This window comes from Gigantopelta aegis, chromosome 7, assembly GCF_016097555.1.
Source record: "Gigantopelta aegis isolate Gae_Host chromosome 7, Gae_host_genome, whole genome shotgun sequence".
NCBI classification, from domain to species: Eukaryota; Metazoa; Mollusca; class Gastropoda; order Neomphalida; family Peltospiridae; genus Gigantopelta; species Gigantopelta aegis.
In genome coordinates this window covers 167,982-189,802 of record NC_054705.1, presented here as the reverse complement: position 1 = coordinate 189,802, position 21,821 = coordinate 167,982, and the positions used below count along the sequence as shown (strand labels likewise).

At 39.2% G+C, this 21,821-nt stretch overlaps 1 protein-coding gene across 1 annotated transcript in view; it reads right to left on the bottom strand.

Moving 5' to 3' along the window:
- Positions 1 to 1,969: 1,969 nt before the first annotated feature.
- The window catches only part of LOC121377137 (endoglucanase E-4-like), a 28,331-nt gene continuing 8,479 nt past the window's right edge, over positions 1,970 to 21,821 (bottom strand). Inside the window, exons 2-9 of the mRNA XM_041505030.1 lie at positions 20,312 to 20,367; positions 19,918 to 20,077; positions 16,939 to 17,053; positions 15,609 to 15,759; positions 13,995 to 14,139; positions 12,188 to 12,365; positions 6,589 to 6,779; positions 1,970 to 3,348 (exon numbers count right to left, since the gene is read on the bottom strand). Of these exons, the coding sequence (XP_041360964.1) occupies positions 3,284 to 3,348; positions 6,589 to 6,779; positions 12,188 to 12,365; positions 13,995 to 14,139; positions 15,609 to 15,759; positions 16,939 to 17,053; positions 19,918 to 20,077; positions 20,312 to 20,367 (1,061 nt within the window). The 3' untranslated portion in view covers positions 1,970 to 3,283. The remainder of the gene's footprint in view (positions 3,349 to 6,588; positions 6,780 to 12,187; positions 12,366 to 13,994; positions 14,140 to 15,608; positions 15,760 to 16,938; positions 17,054 to 19,917; positions 20,078 to 20,311; positions 20,368 to 21,821) is intronic.

Sequence of the window (21,821 nt, the reverse complement as noted above, 5' to 3'; positions counted from 1 at the left end):
TTCTGATCGTTCTAATATTTGTACTAGGTTACATTTCATCTTATTGTCTAAAATATTGTTTTTTCGTACGTACGAAATTATTTGAAGACACAATCCAGTTTGGGCTTCTTACAAATATTAAGACGACCAGAAACACATTGAATAAACAGACACTGATATTCTAAACGAGAAAATATATTTAATATGCAAGTTTAATCGTAGAAATATCGTATGAGTCGGACACATCTTACAATGCAGCAAACTCAGGAATGTCCCTTTAAATATATTTTCTTGTTTAGAATATCAGTGTCTGTTTATTCAATGTGTTTCTGGTCGTATTAATATTTGTAAGAAGCTCAAACTGGATTTTGTCTTCAAATAATTTCGTACGTACAAAAAAAAATATATATTTAGGAAAAAGTAATAAATTTAACCTAGTACAAATATTAGAAAGATCAGAAACACGTTTAATATACAGCCATTAATATTTTAGGCAGAAAAATATATTTGATATATGATTACAATCGTTAAAAAGTATCTGTTAGTCGATAACATCTTAAAAATTACATCAAACTAAGGAATGTCCCTTTAAACTCACCACATCTTTCCGTAATACCATTGTAAACACGTCATCAAGAAGAGATGAGAACTACCACATACCAGAACGACAAAACCCTAATGCATGATCAGGACCATATTTATGCACAATGCAGTGTCCAATGGGCATTTAGCAACATGGATGTTTATTCCATGAGTCTCTATATAGAACCTTATTTCTACCCAGTGCTTCGTTTATAGGAGGACAGCCACTCCCGAGGAGATCCTTTTCTGGAGACTTCATCCTTATTGCACCGACAGAAAGATGACCGCCACCCTCAGACTAGCTTAATAAATGAAAACTAGCACAAAACAGAGCTCATTGGAATATAATTAAATGTTGTTTTGTTTATAGACAGCACATTAATCTTGTCAAACATTTGGTATTTTTGACATATAATCTCCATTGGTAGCAAGGGTACTTTTATATACACCATCCCATAGACAGGATAGCACATATCACGGCTCTTGGTATACCAGTCGTGATGCACTGGCTGAAATGAGAAATAACCCTATGGGCCCACCGGGATGGGGGGGGGGGGGGGGGGGGGGGGGGGGTCGATCCCAAACATACCATGCATCGGCCAAGCACTTTACTACTGAGCTACATCTCGCCCCTTATTGGATGACTTGCAGTCACGAATCACTGTCACGCGTTAGGCCAAGTACATTAAGTTCATGTTTAACATCCATTAACCAGTTATCTGCACACTGCTCCATGTTACAAACAACGAGTTCACGAATACACAATGCCATCATTGGTTTTACAGTGATTCGTGGGTCCACGTCATCACCGCTGTACGTATTTCAATTAGCTCTGTTTTCATTTAGTAAACTAGTCGGCAATGACGGTCCTCTTCTTGGCGGTTAAAAATGATGTCAACCACTATTTTGCCAAAAGCGCATTCGACTCCATAATATGCAGAGACACCCCATCGACGCCCTGTTCAATTAAATTTAAAGGGACATTCCTGAGTTTGCTGCATTGTAAGATATTTCCGACTAATAAAACATTTCTACGATTAAACTTGTATATTAAATATATTTTCTTGTTTAGAATATCATTGTCTGTATATTCAGTGTGTTTCTGGTCGTCTTAATATTTGTAAGAAGCCCAAACTGGATTTTGTCTTCAAATAATTTCGTACGTACGAAAAAACTATATTTTAGGAAATAAGATGAAACGATCAGAAACACGTTTAATATACAGCCAGTAATATTTTATGCAGAAAAATATATTTGATATGTCATTATAATCGTTAAAAAGTATCTGTTAGCCGATAACATCTTAACAATTGCAGCACTCAGGAATGTCCCTTTACCAGACGTTTTGCATATTAGAAATATTTATAATCGACACAGCAACACGTAAACCATTTTATGACATTAAGTGTTCTATGTATTGGGCAATGGATATGTCATTTATAATAGTTAACATCCGTTTTCTGAATCCAAACTGCACACCAGTAACATCAGTTTACAGTTGAAATGTATATAAAACATTGTTTTTGTTTTTACAGCTCAATCCTAAACACGCAAGAACATGGGGCAATAAGAGTTGTTCCCCTTTGTTTATAAATTGTCTGCTTTTAACATTTATTATTTTCTTTGACAGTTAACTATAACAATGGGATATGCAACATATTCAGAATTGGAAATATATCAAACTTAATAATAATACCATACCTAGCATAATTGCTTGTTAAAAGCATTCAATAAGTTTTCAGGAATGTCGTGACTTGTTATAGTTACATTACGGAAATCTATTTAACTCAAAATGTGTGTACACTTTATTTAAAACGACGACACTGTCAGTGTGTTTAGTTATAAAGCAGATATCTGAAAGGTAATGAACTGGTTATCTCGGCTAATGAAACTCAGACGGGGGGTGGGGGTGGGGGGTGGGAATTGCCCCCCCCCCCCCCCAAATTCGGGCAAAACAGTGGGGGAAAATTCGGGCAGTTTTTATCTGGGTAAAATTTCGGGCAAATCAACCCCTCCAGCCCCCCTAAATCAAAGAGTCCCCATACGTCCATGTCTGAAATCTCCGTGGTAAAATTGCGTCATGAACCTAAAACAAACAACACAGCAATACAAGGTACAATATGCTTGATGTGAAAAGGAATGCTCCTGAAGTACTCTAAAAACAAACAAAGAAACAAACGCTTGTGCCAGTCGTCTGACGTACGTCCTTTCTACACACTGCAACACTTACTGTTGACGTGCGTCCTGAACACATGTAGACGGGTATATTCATTTGAACAGAAACAGAAATACTCTCAACTGTTGAAATGTATTTCTCTAATATCGTACAATCTCAATGACGTTGTTCTTTGAATTTGTTTCTATTTTATTATTTTTTCAACTGTTTTATTTGTTTTGGTATTTTATGTTCCGTTTTAAAACTGTGTTTTTGTGTAAAGATAGAAAATGATATGGGCATCCAATACTATACAAAATACGTTCCCTAATGTATTGATTTGTTTTCGCCGTTATGAATAATGTTTCTGTTGTTGAATTAATTCACCCCGGGCACTGTGCAAGTGAACGGTTTTCGAGGTGGACTATCTGACAAAGTAGGAGTGCTGATCTTCAAACAAAGTATCCTGGCAGGACGGTATCACCTCCGGTTACTGCGTCCTCGTGAATGCGACATCATCTACAGCGCTAGCACAACGTGCACGTTTATCTAGGACATCCTGCACGTTTATCTAGGACATCCTGAACGGCTTGGTTCAGGTAGTGTGCCATTAAGTTGTAAGTGAAGAAGACCTGCAAGACGTAATATATAGATATAGATATATAAAGTAATCAGATACACAACACAATACAACACACACAACGTAGTTGGTCTGATTGGTAGCGTTCCGGCCCAACAACTGCGGGCGATTGGGTGCCACAGGTTCGGGTCTCAGTAACGGCATGAGGAAATTTGTGAAGGCAATAAAGGATTTTAATATCCCCTGTGCCAGTGCATCATTGAATATATGTGTGTTTAAGTCAAAACCCGACATACATACAATAGAGATATTCAAAATATAAAACATACATATATAGCCAGTCCAGGTCTGGCCACATCTGCATGTAAGTCAAACGTTGCCAAACCATGGGGCCTTAGAACCGCGTGGTTGTTGGACCGGTACGAATATGGTTGACTAACGATCGTTCTATTTTTGTGGAACGTAGTTGGTCTAATTGGTAGCGTACCGGCCCAACAATTGCAGGCGATTGGCTGGGCATCTAGTTTGTAAAATGTACGTGGCAGCATACCCCGAAGCCCCTAGAAACAGTGCCCTCGATCTCAGTCACACCCCTAAACAGTTCTATATATGTATCATGCGAATCCCCGTGTCTTTGTAAACTGTATACGCAAGTATATCCAGTAACTCATTACTCGATATTCAAATGACGTATGCATATGTGTCGCGGTATCGTTTTAAAATTGTAAACACGCCATTTTATATATCCTTACACAAATATAAATTATTGCATTACTTTTCTTTCTTCTTTTTTCAGAACGCTGAACAACTTTCAGTATAAATAGAAATTATACAGATAACATAACTGAATTGGATGTAAATTTATTTATGTATTATGAACAAAATATACCACCCCGACACTCCAAATTTGACGTCTTTTACGTATATGGAGGAAACAGCGTTGTTTCCATTTCAATAATTCAAACTACAACGGAAAACAAGCCACCAGTACTAATTCTGGTGTGTGTCACGAAGACAAACCACCAGTACTAATGGAACTGGGTATCATAGGATAGACCCATTAAAGTACACCTGATAATCTGGTGTGTCATGAAGACAAACCACCAGTACTAATGGAACTGGGTATCATAGGAGGGACCCATTAAAGTACACCTGATAATCTGGTGTGTCATGAAGACAAACCACCAGTACTAATGGAACTGGGTATCACAGGGGAAACCCATTAAAGTACATCTGGTATTCTGGTATGTGTCATGAAGACAAACCACCAGTACTAATGGAACTGGGTATCACAAGAGAAACCCATTAAAGTACACCTGGTATTCTAGTGTGTGTCATGAAGACAAACCACCAGTACTAATGGAACTGGGTATCATAGGAGAGACCCATTAAAGTACATCTGGTATTCTAGTGTGTGTCATGAAGACAAACCACCAGTACTAATGGAACTGGGTATCATAGGAGGGACCCATTAAAGTACACCTGGTATTCTGGTGTGTGTCATAAAGACAAACCACCAGTACTAATGGAACTGGGTATCATAGGAGGGACCCATTAAAGTACACCTGATATTCTGGTGTGTGTCATGAAGACAAACCACCAGTACTAATGGAACTGGGTATCATAGGAGAGACCCATTAAAGTACATCTGGTATTCTAGTGTGTGTCATGAAGACAAACCACCAGTACTAATGGAACTGGGTATCATAGGAGGGACCCATTAAAGTACACCTGGTATTCTGGTGTGTGTCATAAAGACAAACCACCAGTACTAATGGAACTGGGTATCATAGGAGGGACCCATTAAAGTACACCTGATATTCTGGTGTGTGTCATGAAGACAAACCACCAGTACTAATGGAACTGGGTATCATAGGAGAGACCCATTAAGGTACACCTGGTATTCTAGTGTGTGTCATGAAGACAAACCACCAGTACTAATGGAACTGGGTATCATAGGAGAGACCCATTAAGGTACACCTGGTATTCTAGTGTGTGTCATGAAGACAAACCACCAGTACTAATGGAACTGGGTATCATAGGAGAGACCCATTAAAGTACACCTGATAATCTGGTGTGTCATGAAGACAAACCACCAGTACTAATGGAACTGGGTATCACAGGGGAAACCCATCAAAGTACACCTGGTATTCTGGTGTGTGTCATAAAGACAAGCCACCAGTACTAATGGAACTGGGTATCATAGGAGAGACCCATTAAGGTACACCTGGTATTCTGGTGTGTGTCATGAAGACAAACCACCAGTATTAATGGAACTGGGTATCATAGGAGAGACCCATTAAAGTACACCTGGTATTCTGGTGCGTGTCATGAAGACAAACCACCAGTACTAATGGAACTGGGTATCATAGGAGAGACCCATTAAAGTGCACCTGATATTCTGGTGTGTGTCATGAAGACAAACCACCGGTACTAATGGAACTGGGTATCATAGGAGAGACCCATTAAAGTACACCTGGTATTCTGGTGTGTGCTTTGAAGACAAACCACCAGTACTAATGGAACTGGGTATCATAGAAGAAACCCATTAAAGTACACCTGATAATCTGGAGTGTCATGAAGACAAACCACCAGTACTAATGGAACTGGGTATCACAGGGGAAACCCATTAAAGTACATCTGGTATTCTGGTATGTGCCATGAAGACAAACCACCAGTACTAATGGAACTGGGTATCATAGGAGAGACCCATTAAGGTACACCTGGTATTCTGGTGTGTGTCATGAAGACAAACCACCAGTATTAATGGAACTGGGTATCACAGGGGAAACCCATTAAAGTACATCTGGTATTCTGGTATGTGCCATGAAGACAAACCACCAGTACTAATGGAACTGGGTATCATAGGAGAGACCCATTAAGGTACACCTGGTATTCTGGTGTGTGTCATGAAGACACACCACCAGTACTAATGGAACTGGGTATCATAGGAGCAACCCATTAAAGTACACCTGGTATTCTGGTGTGTGTCATGAAGACAAACCACCAGTACTAATGGAACTGGGTATCATAGGAGCAACCCATTAAAGTACACCTGATATTCTAGTGTGTGTCATGAAGACAAACCACCAGTACTAATGGAACTGGGTAAAACACGTTTGTTATGTTTAACGACACCACTAGAACATATCGATTTATTAATCATCGGCTATTCGATGTCAAAGATTTGATGCTTTTGAAATATAGTCTAACACGGGAAACCGGGTACATTGCGACTTTAAAGGAGAGATTGCGCCAGACGAAGAGACGCGTGTAACGACAACACAGTCACCTGCCACAGCGGCCTGAAACCCCGAGTTGTAGTCCACAGCCACCTCGTTCTTCTTGAAGTCCGATCTAACGTCATTGTAATCGTCCTGACTTCCAGGACCCCCCACGAGGGCACCGTACAACACGTGCGTGTTGGGGTCAGACATCTCGAAGTTCGGCCAATCACACGTCTTCGGGGGGACGGGACATGAACTTATTGGAGAAAAAAAAATACCGAGAGTAAAAATAAATATAAACACGTGAATTAAGCTAGGAGAAATAAAACAATACTGTTAGTACAAAGAGATACACAGATAAATAAGCTAGGTGTTATAACACAGTACTAACATTATGCTTAGGATATACACGTAAAACAAGCTAGGCGTTATAAATCAATACTAACATTATACTTGGGATATATACGTAAAACAAGCTAGGCGTTATAAATCAATACTAACACTATACTAGAGATATACACGTTAACAAGCTAGGCGTTATAAATCAATACTAACATTATACTAGAGGTATACACGTTAACAAGCTAGGCGTTATAAATCAATACTAACACTATACTAGGGATATATACACGTAAAACAAGCTTGGCGTTATAAATCAATACTAACACTATACTAGAGATATACACGTTAACAAGCTAGGCGTTATAAATCAATACTAACACTATACTAGGGATATACACGTAAAACAAGCTAGGCGTTATAAATCAATACTAACACTATACTAGAGATATACACGTAAAACAAGCTAGGCGTTATAAATCAATACTACCATTATACTAGGGATATACACGTAAAACAAGCTAGGCGTTATAAATCAATATTACCATTATACTAGGGATATACACGTAAAACAAGCTAGGCGTTATAAATCAATATTACCATTATACTAGGGATATACACGTGAAACAAGCTAGGCGTTATAAATCAATACTAACACTATACTAGAGATATACACGTAAAACAAGCTAGGCGTTATAAATCAATATTACCATTATACTAGGGATATACACTTAAAACAAGCTAGGCGTTATAAATCAATATTACCATTATACTAGGGATATACACGTAAAACAAGCTAGGCGTTACAAGTCAATACTACCATTATACTAGAGATATACACGTAAAACAAGCTAGGCGTTACAAGTCAATACTACCATTATACTAGGGATATACACGTAAAACAAGCTAGGCGTTACAAGTCAATACTAACATTATACTAGGGATATACACGTAAAACAAGCTAGGCGTTACAAGTCAATACTAACATTATACTAGGGATATACACGTAAAACAAGCTAGGCGTTACAAGTCAATATTAACATTATACTAGGGATATACACGTAAATCAAGCTAGGCGTTACATTATACTAGAGATATATAAATCAATACTAACATTATACTAGGGATATACACTTAAAACAAGCTAGGCGTTATAAATCAATACTAACATTATACTAGAGATATACACGTAAAACAAGCTAGGGTTATAAATCAATACTAACATTATACTAGAGATATACACGTCAAGAAGCTAGGCGTTATAAATCAATACTAACATTATACTAGAGATATACACGTAAAACAAGCTAGGCTTTATAAATCATTTCTAACATTATACTTGGGATATATACGTAAAACAAGCTAGGCGTTTTAAATCAATACTAGCACTATACTAGAGATATACACGTAAAACAAGCTATGCGTTATAAATTAATACTGACAGTATAGTCAGTATAGTACACATATACACGTAAAACAAGATAGGCGTTATAAATTAATACTGACAGTATAGTCAGTATAGTACACATATACACGTAAAACAAGCTAGGCGTTATAAATTAATACTGGCATTATACTAGAGATATACACGTTAACAAGCTATGCGTTATAAATTAATACTGACAGTATAGTCAGTATAGTACACATATACACGTAAAACAAGCTAGGCGTTATAAATTAATACTGACATACTAGAGATATACACGTTAACAAGCTATGCGTTATAAATTAATACTGACAGTATAGTCAGTATAGTACACATATACACGTAAAACAAGCTAGGCGTTATAAATTAATACTGGCATTATACTAGAGATATACACGTTAACAAGCTGTGCGTTATAAATTAATACTGACAGTATAGTCAGTATAGTACACATATACACGTAAAACAAGCTAGGCGTTATAAATTAATACTGGCATTATACTAGAGATATACACGTTAACAAGCTATGCGTTATAAATTAATACTGACAGTATAGTCAGTATAGTACACATATACACGTAAAAGAAGCTAGGCATTATAAAACAATATAGATAGAAAAAATAGAGACAGGCTAAGTGCTATAAGATTCAACCGCTGACCACCTTGTTAAGAGAGACAAGATAGAGTAGTCAGATAGACAGCTATATAACACAGAGTGTCAGAGATCAGAGTGTCAGATATATAGCAGTCAAATAGACAGATATATAACAGTCAGAGATCAGAGTGTCAGATATATAGCAGTCAGAGAGTCAAAGATATAACACTCAGAGTGTCAGAGATCAGAGTGTCAGATATATAGCAGTCAGATAGACAGCTATATAACAGTCAGAGATCAGAGTGTCAGATATATAGCAGTCGCATAGACAGATATATAACACTCAGAGTGTCAGAGATCAGAGTGTCAGATATATAGCAGTCAGAGTGTCAGAGATATAACACTCAGAGTGTCAGAGATCAGAGTGTCAGATATAGAGCAGTCAGATAGACATATATATAACACTCAGAGATTAGAGTGTCAGATATATAGCAGTCAGATAGACAGATATATCGAGGGGTTAGTGCCAGAACCCATTACATGGTGAATTATACAAAAATGAGTTAATCACCTTGTCAGCATCATGGGAATGTGTACCATCATTTCACGATGTTCCATTCAAATCGATCATTTATTTATGCTTTTATACATCAGAACCCAAACCAATGATCTTTTATGTCCATTTCCACAAAAGGCCAAAACCATGTTTTCAGCACTACCTTATTCTGTCTCTAGAATTTTGTAGTATCACCCATAGCTGACAGACATAACACGGTAGCTCACAACACTGGATTGTGGTGGGCTGTAAACTGTCTGAGAAGATTGAATCCTAGGTGCCATACCGCATGACACGCTAATGACACATGCTAGCTCTAAGTGTTTACATCCAGCAATGGTGTTTTATGTAAACTATCTCTGGCTGAGTGTTTTGGCTTACAAAGAAATAACGCTGGCAGAGGTAGCTAGAATTAATTGTTTACGCATCACAATGACCAGTCCGTTGGTGGTAATCTGAGAGGACTGCCGACAATGGGGCCACCCCAAGTGTCGAAATACCTCACAGAGAGGACATATGATAACTATGGTTTAAACAACTTCCGGGGTCTGGATTGAAAATTAACGTTGCGGAAAGACAGTGGCTTAAGATGTGATAATAATGACCAGTCCATTGGTGGTAATCTGAGATGGACTGCCGACAATGGGGCCACCCCAAGTGTCGAAATACCTCACAGAGAGGACATATATGATAACTATGGTTTTAACAACTTCTGGGGTCTGGATTGAAAATTAACGTTGCGGAAAGACACTGGCTTAAGCTGTGATAATAATCCAGCTCAGAGTTTAAGACATCACTTGCCAGATTCGTTTCGAGTTGTGCTGTGTCATAGCCGGCTTTGTTTTGTAGATCCACATAGTCACGGTCACGGGACACATACACCTTCCCACCCCCGCCATATTGGATTCTTAGGGGAACACAAATAACAGTTAAAACTTGATACACAACTATCCACAAGCACCAAACGCCTAGAGTTTGAGGGTTAATAAAAACAACGCACTGTACATGGAATAGGTGAGTTTAACAATTCACTAGCCATAGTAAAACACCTACCAGCCCTTCTCCTGTGTGTACTGTACACTGGCGCTAATAATACTAGAACATAAAACCGAATCCAACATGACCAAAACACTTTTATAATCACTCTAATAATTAGCACGCAATTTGTGAAATATTTGTGCAATACCATGTTAAAACTATCCCAGTAAATTAATTTAATTTAATGTACAATTGCAATGCATCTACAGTTCACCTGACGTTGAAATTTGTTTAAGACAAAATTTAAAAATACAAACTTTACTTTCTACAAAATTAGGGATTTCTAATTAACACATTTATTTGATCTCAAATGCCACGAGACACCCTACGTTTTGCTGGTAAAATAAATGCAAGGTACCACATGTTAAATGTGTTGCCTGAGTAAATCGATACATTGTTTTTATCAGATAAATGTTTTATTACAAATGTTTACATTATCAACAATGAAATCTAATTTTGTGAATTTGACTGTTGACCATTTGCGTTTCGCCTACAGTGTATTATTAAGAATAACACGTTTGAGTACCAGTGTCAATAAAATGGCGAGTTTTATTAGGAATCGTTTTTGTCTGTTCAAGTATAGGCTAGAAGGCATTAAAATATAATGTGCTGGCGTGCCATTAAATATGTTTTTCCCATCCATGCCAATATCAAACTAGTCAATAAACCCTAACGGGGCATATCTATATTACTTGCATATTTTAAATGTACTGAACAAAATGCTAGCATCTAACTGCTAGCATCTAAAAGCAAAATATTTAGCAAAAGTGAAGTTTCCGATTTTTAAGTGCCTTCCAAAGTTTTCGATGCAGTGTTCTCAAATTGAAGTGGAAAGGAGATAAGTGGTTCTGGCACTAACCCCTCGATATAACAGTCAGTGATCAGAGAGTCAGAGATATAACACTCAGAGTGTCAGAAATCAGAGTGTCAGATATATAGCAGTCAGAGAGTCAGATATATAACACTCATAGTGTCAGAGATCAGAGTGTCAGATATATAGCAGTCAGAGTGTCAGGGATATAACACTCACAGTGTCAGATATCAGAATGTCAGATATATAGCAGTCAGAGTGTCAGAGATCAGAGTGTCAGATATATAGCAGTCAGAGTGTCAGATATATAGCAGTCAGAGAGTCAGATATATAACACTCAGAGTGTCAGATATCAGAGTGCCAGATATATAGCAGTCAGATAGACAGATATATAACAGTCAGAGTGTCAGAGATCAGAGTGTCGGATATGGAGCAGTCAGAGTGTCAGAGATATAACACTCAGAGTGTCAGAGATCAGAGTGTCAGATATAGAGCAGTCAGAGTGTCATAGATAGAACACTCAGATAGACAGAGATAGAACAGACAGAGTGACAGACATATAACAGTCAGATTGACAGACATATAACAGTCAGATTGACAGAGATATAACCGTCAAATTGACAGACATAGAACAGTCAGATTGCAATAAATAGAACAGTCAGATTGCCAGAGATGGAACAGTCAGATAGACAGAGATAGAACAGTCAGATTGCCAGAGATGGAACAGTCAGATAGACAGAGATAGAACAGTCAGATTGACAGAGATAGAACAGTCAGATAGACAGAGATAGAACAGTCAGATTGACAGAGATAGAACAGTAAGATTGACAATTATGCAGACAGGATGCCGTGGACAGCACAGAGATACAGGTCGTGGTTTGTAAAATAACTGCACTAACGCCGCCTTGTGGTGAGGTCTCAGCGGGTAGAGGTCGCTGTATCCGATGAGGTAACTCATGTTGTAGTTGTTGTCTCCCAGCATGTAGGTGATCTGACCGTACGCCCAGCTACGGTACGACTCGGCTCTGGAGTTTCTGAGTATCTCTGCCGCAAACAGAGCTAGCATGACTACATTAGCTAGAAAGAGAAATACACACATAGTGAGAAACAAACATAGCTAGCATGGCTACAAAGATAAATACATAGTGAGAACAAATAGAGCTGGTATGGCTACACCAGCTAGAAATTGAACTACTCAGTGAGAAACAGACACAGCTAACATGGATACTAGATAATAGAAATAATAGAAATACTCACACACTGAAACACAAACAGAGCTAGCATGGATACATCAGATAATAGAAATAATAGAAATATTCACAGTGAGACACAGACAGAGCTAGCATGGATACATCAAATACAAATAGAAATACTCAAACAGTGAGAAACAAACGGCTAGCATGGATACATCATATAGAAATAGAAATACTCACACAATGACACACAAACTCGGCTAGCATGGCTACATCAGATAGAAATAATAGAAATACTCACACAGTAAGACACAAACAGAGCTAGCTTCAAATATAATAATCGCATAATAACAAAAACAACACATATTGCTAATTAAAAATACTCACAGAGAGAAGCACACATACACACGGAAATACTAACAGAGTAAAACACGTAGACAGTCAACCACAACAGAAATACTCACAGAGAGAAATACGTAGACAGTCAACCACAACAGAAATACTCACAAAGTGAAACACATAGAAAGTCAGCTACAACAGAAATACTAACAGAGTGAAACACGTAGACAGTCAACCACAACAGAAATACTCACAAAGTGAAACACACGGACAGAGTCAGCCACAAACAGACATACCCACAAAATGAAACACATATACAGAGTCAGGTGCAAACAGAAATAATCACAAACTGAAACACACAGACAGAGTCAGGTGCAAACAGAAATACTCACATAGTGAAACACACACACACACACACATACACATACATTCAGCTACACACAGAAATACTCACAGAGTGGAACACACACACCGAGTCAGCTACACACAGAAATACTCACAGAGTGGAACACACACACAGAGTCAGCTACACACAGAAATACTCATAGAGTGGAACACACACACAGAAATACTCACAGAGTGGAACACACACACAGACTCAGCTACACACAGAAATACTCACAGAGTGGAACACACACACACAGAGTCAGCTACACACAGAAATACTCACAGAGTGGAACACACATATAGAGTCAGCTACACACAGAAATACTCACAGAGTGTAACACACAGACTCAGTCAGCTACACACAGAAATACTCACAGAGGGGAACACACAGACAGAGTCAGCTACACATAGAAATACTCACAGAGTGGAACACACACACAGAGTCACCTACACACAGAAATACTCACAGAGTGGAACACACACACAGAGTCAGCTACACATAGAAATACTCACATAGTAGAACACACACACAGAGTCAGCTACAAACAGAAATACTCACATAGTGGAAGACACAGACAAAGTCAGCTACACATAGAAATACTCACACAATGAAACACACAGAGTCAGCCAGAAACAGAAATGCTCACAGAGTGGAACACACAGACAGAGTCAGCTACACATATAAATACTCACACAATGAAACACACAGACTCAGCCACCTACAGTTAGAGAGACACGCTGGATTCAGAAGCTATATTTGCTTTAAAACTGTCATGGTGAGCTGTACCTGAATATCGCAGTGACCCCCAGTCCGTCCTAAAGGCCAGCCCACACGGGGTGTATGGGACGGACCCTCCCGGCATGTAGCTGGCCAGGAAGTCTTCCACCAGAGTCCGGAATGACTGTTCTCCGTTTTGTTCGTATATGAGCAACTGCAACACAAAACATACCAGCACTAAACAACGTATACGTACTGATATCACACTGTAATGACGTCACAATGCGGCCAAGGAATTAAACGTTTAGATGCAATCCCACACCAACACAAAAACGAGTTATTCCGCTAATACAGTAAAATATGAAATTGTCTGTACAGTTATGGAATATGATCTATCAAGAAAACATCTGTAAGAGTTAGTAAGTGCTTAATAACATAGTTATAGTTAGTGAAGACGTCAAGTCGATATAATCCCAAATGAGGGTTTAACACACAACACCTTGACCCTGTCGACACACGACTCGATTACCACCCCCCCCCCCCCCCCCCCCCCCCCCCCGCCCCAACCTGACCGCTCACTGGACGTGCATCACAAACTGTGGAGCTGGTTTAACTACTAATACTGCAGTGTGTTCCCGTCTACATCTCATGTCGACCAGTCGGAAACGCCGTGCCACACTAGCAGTGCTCCCGTCTGTATCTCATGTCGACCAGTCGGAAACGCCGTGCCACACTAGCAGTGCTCCCGTCTGTATCTCATGTCGACCAGTCGGAAACGCCGTCTAGCAGTGTTCCCGTCTACATCTCGACCAGTCGGAAACGCCGTGCCACACTAGCAGTGTTCCCGTCTGTATCTCATGTCGACCAGTCGGAAACGCCGTGCCACACTAGCAGTGTTCCCGTCTGTATCTCATGTCGACCAGTCGGAAACGCCGTGCCACACTAGCAGTGTTCCCGTCTGCATCTCATGTCGACCAGTCGGAAACGCCGTGCCACACTAGCAGTGTTCCCGTCTGCATCTCATGTCGACCAGTCGGAAACGCCGTGCCACACTAGCAGTGTTCCCGTCTGCATCTCATGTCGACCAGTCGGAAACGCCGTGCCACACTAGCAGTGTTCCCGTCTACATCTCATGTCGACCAGTCGGAAACGCCGTGCCACACTAGCAGTGTTCCCGTCTGTATCTCATGTCGACCAGTCGGAAACGCCGTGCCACACTAGCAGTGTTCCCGTCTGCATCTCATGTCGACCAGTCGGAAACGCCGTGCCACACTAGCAGTGTTCCCGTCTGCATCTCATGTCGACCAGTCGGAAACGCCGTGCCACACTAGCAGTGTTCCCGTCTACATCTCATGTCGACCAGTCGGAAACGCCGTGCCACACTAGCAGTGTTCCCGTCTACATCTCATGTCGACCAGTCGGAAACGCCGTGCCACACTAATGACTTTGAAACCGTATTTTGTTACAACTCAAGGTGCTCTAGTGGTGTCGTGAAACAAAACACATATTATAAACTTTTTTACAGGAAATACAATCATATTTAACAAAACCTTACACCAACAGAAACACTCACCCCAATATTCCCACAAAATACACCCTCCAACCCCGCTCCCTAAAAAAGCACACCCCCACCCAAAACATAACCAAAAAAAAGTTTTTATATGTTGTCATAGTGATTCTCACGGCTGCCGACGCCGTCTTGTCGTCCCACTCGAGCGCCCAGGGGACGGAAGTCGGGTTGTCCCGTACCGCCGCCTCCAGGTATGTCCTGTTCCAAGTCGCCTTGTACAGCCACACAGCCGCCAACGCCAACTCGTCCTTATAGCCACTGGATCTGAAAAGATAGATAGAGGGAGAGAGAGAATGACTGAGAGAGAGAGAGAGAGAGAGAGAGAGAGAGAGAGAGAGAGAGAGAGAGAGAGAGAGAGAGAGTGAGAGAGAGAAAAATGACAGAGAGAGAGAGAGAGAGAGAGAGAGAGAGAGAGAGAGAGAGAGAGAGAGAGAGAGAGAGAGAGAGAGAGAGATGGAGAGAGAGAGATAAAGAGAAAGAGAGAGAGTATTTAATGGCGTACGATAATGGACGGAATTTCCCATTCGTCATAAAACCGATATGCTATATCATTAACTGATTGTTATCTTTACCTTTTATTTATTTATCTATTTATTTATTTATTTATTTATTTATTTTATGTTGGGGTACTGTTATCCATCTTTATTTGAGCAACATTATTCAATTACCTACTTACGGTAAATGAACAGTTTGTGACACGCCCAAGGCTTGTGACGTATCGTCAACGTGAACAAGACGTCTCAAGTCGCATCTTGTCAAAATAAAGAATATCACTCGTCTTATTGCCATCATCATAATCTGCCATTACAGACAGGGCTTACATGATGGAAAATAAAGAATATCACTCGTCTTATTGCCATCATCATAATCTGCCATTACAGACAGGACTTACGTGATGGAAAATAAAGAATATCACTCGTCTTATTGCCATCATCATAATCTGCCATTACAGACATGGCTTACGTGATGGAAAATAAAGAATATCACTCGTCTTATTGCCATCATCATAATCTGTCATTACAGACAGGGCTTACGTGATGGAAAATAAAGGATATCACTCGTCTTATTGCCATCAGCATAATCTGTCATTACAGACAGGGCTTACGTGATGGAAAATAAAGGATATCACTCGTGTTATTGCCATCATCATAATCTGTCATTACAGACAGGGCTTACGTGATGGAAAATAAAGGATATCACTCGTGTTATTGCCATCATCATAATCTGTCATTACAGACAGGGCTTACGTGATAGAAAATAAAGGATATCACTCGTCTTATTGCCATCATCATAATCTGCCATTACAGACAGGGCTTACGTGATAGAAAATAAAGGATATCACTCGTCTTATTGCCATCATCATAATCTGCCATTACAGACAGGGCTTACATGATGCACTAGAGTGAGGGAGGGACTGTACCCGAAAGCTGGGAAGACCATTACCCATATGCTTCGTTGACTTCCGGTGGCATGTTGTCGTTGTATTTGCCCAGATTGCTTGACGCGAATTCGTACAGACTCACTGCAGCCTTCAGCAGCGTCGTGGCGTATGTGGCGTCTGTTAAATACACAAACCGAAACCATATATAACACGTTAAATACACAAACCGAGACGAGATATAGCATACGTTAAATACACATACCGAGACTAGATATATCACACGTTAAATACACAAACCGAGACTAGATATATCACACTTTAAATACACAAACCGAGACTAGATATATCACATGTTATATACACAGACCGATACTAGACTAGATATATCACACATTAAATACACAGACCGAGACTAGATATATCACACGTTAAATACACATACCGAGACTAGATATATCACGATAAATACACAAACCGAGACTAGATATATAACACGTTAAATACACAAACCGAGACTAGATATAGCATACGTTAAATGCACAGACCGAGACTAGATATATGACATGATAAATACACAGACCGATACTAGATATATCACACTTTAAATACACAAACTGAGACTAGATATATCACATAATAAATACACGAAGCGAGACAAGATATAGCACACTTTAAATACACAGACCGAGACTACATATATCACACGTTAAATACACACACCGATACTAGATATATCACACTTTAAATACACAGACCGAGACTAGATATATCACATTAAATACATCAACCAATATTAGTTATATCACTCTAAATACATCAACCGAGACTAGATATATCGCACGTTAAATACACATACCGAGACTAGATATACCACAGGTTAAATACACAAACCGAGACTAGATATGTGACACGTTAAATACACAGACCGAGACTAGATATATCACAGAATAAATAAACAAATCGAGACAAGATATAGCACTCTTTAAATACACAGACCAAAACTAGATATAACACACGTTAAATACACAGACCGAGATTAGATATATCACACATTAAATACACAAACCGAGACTAGATATATCACACGTTAAATACACAAACCGAGACTAGATATATCACACGTTAAATACACAAACCGAAACTAGATATAGCACGTGATAAATACACAAACCGAGACTAGATATATCACACGTTAAATACACAAACCGAGACTAGATATATCACACGTTAAATACACAAACCGAAACTAGATATAGCACGTGATAAATACACAAACCGAGACTAGATATATCACACGTTAAATACACAGACCGAGACTAGATATAGCACCCTTTAAATACAGAAACCGAGACTAGATATAGCATACGTTAAGTACACAAACCGAGACTAGATATATCACACTTTAAATACATAAACCGAGACTAGATATATCACACGTTAAGTACACAAACCGAGACTAGATATATCACACGTTAAGTACACAAACCGAGACTAGATATATCACACGTTAAGTACACAAACCGAGACTAGATATATCACACTTTAAATTCAGAAACCGAGACTAGATATATCACACGTTAAGTACACAAACCGAGACTAGATATATCACACTTTAAATACAAAAACCGAGACTAGATATAGCACCCTTTAAATACACAAACCGAGACTAGATATAGCATACGTTAAATACACAGACCGAGACTAGATATATCAGATGTTAAATACACAGATCAAGACTAGATATATCAGATGTTAAATACACAGATCAAGACTAGATATAGCATACGTTAAATACACATACCGAGACTAGATATATCACACGTTAAATACACAAACCGAGACTAGATATATCACACTTTAAATACACAAACCGAGACTAGATATATCACACATTAAATACACAAACCGAGACTAGATATATCACACGTTAAATACACAAGCCCAGACTAGATATATCACACATTAAATACACAAACCGAGACTAGATATATCACACTTTAAATACACAGACCGAGACTAGATATATCACATTAAATACATCAACCAAGATTAGTTATATCACTCTAAATACATCAACCGAGACTAGATAAGTCACATGTTAAATACACAGACCGATACGAGAGATAACACGTTGAATACAAAGACCGAGATTAGATATAAGACATATCAAATACACAAACTGAAACACGACATAATCCCGCACAAAGTAAAGTAGATCTGGATTGTAGAGGTTTCTAAACAATAGATCTATTCGTAATACTTTTAACCGTTTTATTAGGCTACATGTGAGTTAAACAGTTGTTTAAACTAACCAGCCTATCTGTCACTTTAGTTAGATGACACCACTGGGACACAATGGGTGCTTGTCATCGGCTTCTGGATGTCAAAGTGTTTGTTAGTGCAGGGTTTAGATCTCACTAACTGGGGCACAACAGGCTTTCTGTCTGTTTTCAGCACACCAAGGTCTTTTTAATGAAATAATGTTATTAATGTCTGGTAAAGAGTTGTACATATTCAGCAATGTTTTTATTAAAGTTATTTTTAACTAATTACATATTAACATTCCATTGATTTTGAGATCAAATGTTTTGAGATTTGTACTTAATTTTGGATTGCTGACAACACAGCATATACCTCGGCCCTTAGAATATCAGTCGGGAGGCATTAGGAAGGGGAACAACAATCAGGGACCGGTCCCACGCTAGGTCCTGTGCCGGTGTACGCAGAACTCATGGTTTCCATCCCGACAACTTGACTGAGTGGCTCTTTTGAATTTATTTTAAATATGCATACTCAAATACTAAAAGTGACAAAATATGGGAGAATTGATTTATCCACGCATTCAGCACATGACGAAATTTTACACAACAAGAGTAAACCTTTGTATTTAAAAGCAATGGGTTCGTACAGGCAGTGTAAAAAGCAAGAGTAAACCTTTGGTGTTAAAGATAATGGGTTCGTACAGACAGTTTTAAAAACAAGAGTAAAACTTTATTTTTTAAAAAATGGGTTCGTACAGACTATAGAAAACAAGAGTAAACCTTTGTTTTTAAAAGCAATGGACCCGGCAGCCAATGCCGCTGCAGTGTTTCCTGCCACGTCACTTCCGGGTTTAGATGGCGTCAGGCTGTAAGACCGACGTGACGTAGTCAGATCCTCAGGTCTCGTCCACACATCCTGCTCCTCTGCAATATCCCCAACCTGATGGAAGAGAAACGCAAGTACGAATCAATTATTATTGACGACATAGTGTACGTTCAATACAAGAAATGCACAGATGAATCAGTTATTGTTGACGACATAGTGTACGTTCAATACAAGAAATGCACAGATGAATCAATTATTAGCATTGACAACATAGTCTCCGTTAATCATACACACGCATCATTTTCACAGCACTGTGTGGCTGGGTGAAACACACCGCTTCGTTCTTACAATTTCAGCGTCTGAACAGCGTCGATGTGTTCCTGCTCGTGCTAATTCTACAGAACCTTAAACCAGCAATCAAAAAGACACCATACCTTTACACTGAGTTACTCAGATATGTTACACGTTTTAAACATAAGTTAATATTCTTGAGAGCTGTTTTGGCATGTTGGGAACAACATTTCATTCCATAAAAGCAGAAAGGTATATATTTAGCGACCATTTAATTTCCATTATATAAATTATAAAGAAAATTCAATAACATTTCTTTATATATATATTTTTTTTTTTTGTGGACGTCAGGAGCCTTTAGAATTCGAAACTGAAATATTGCTTATCCGTAAGAGACAGCATCGCTGTTTAAAGACGACAGAACACAACAATTTAAACACACCAGGACCCGAGCCTATAAAACAATTTAAACACACCAGGACCCGAGCCTATAAAACAATTTAAACACACCAGGACCCGAGCCTATAAAACAATTTAAACACACCAGGACCCGAGCCTATAAAACAATTTAAACACACCAGGACCCGAGCCTATAAAACAATTTAAACACACCAGGAGCCGAGCCTATAAAACAATTTAAACACACCAGGACCCGAGCCTATAAAACAATTTAAACACACCAGGACCCGAGCCTATAAAACAATTTAAACACACCAGGACCCGAGCCTATAAAACAATTTAAACACACCAGGACCCGAGCCTATACAAAAATTTAAACACACCAGGACCCGAGCCTATAAAACAATTTATACACACCAGGAACCGAGCCTATAAAACAATTTAAACACACCAGGACCCGAGCCTATAAAACAATTTAAACACACCAGGACCCGAGCCTATCAAACAATTTAAACACACCAGGACCCGAGCCTATCAAACAATTTAAACACACCAGGACCCGAGCCTATAAAACAATTTAAACACACCAGGACCCGAGCCTATACAACAATTTAAACACACCAGGACCCGAGCCTATAAAACAATTTAAACACACCAGGACCCGAGCCTATAAAACAATTTAAACACACCAGAACCCGAGCCTATAAAACAATTTAAACACACCAGGACCCGAGCCTATCAAACAATTTAAACACACCAGGACCCGAGCCTATAAAACAATTAGAATAACAGGTCTGGGTACTGGTTGGGTCGGAAAACTACATACCACGGTCTTCGATATACCACGACTGGGTACTGGTTGGGTCGGAAAACTACATACCACGGTCTTCGATATACCAGGACTGGGTACTGGTTGGGTCGGAAAACTACATACCACGGTCTTCGATATACCACGACTGGGTACTGGTTGGGTCGGAAAACTACATACCACGGTCTTCGATATACCAGGACTGGGTACTGGTTGGGTCGGAAAACTACATACCACGGTCTCGATATACCAGGACTGGGTACTGGTTGGGTCGGAAAACTACATACCACGGTCTTCGATATACCAGGTCTGGGTACTGGTTGGGTCGGAAAACTACATACCACGGTCTTCGATATACCA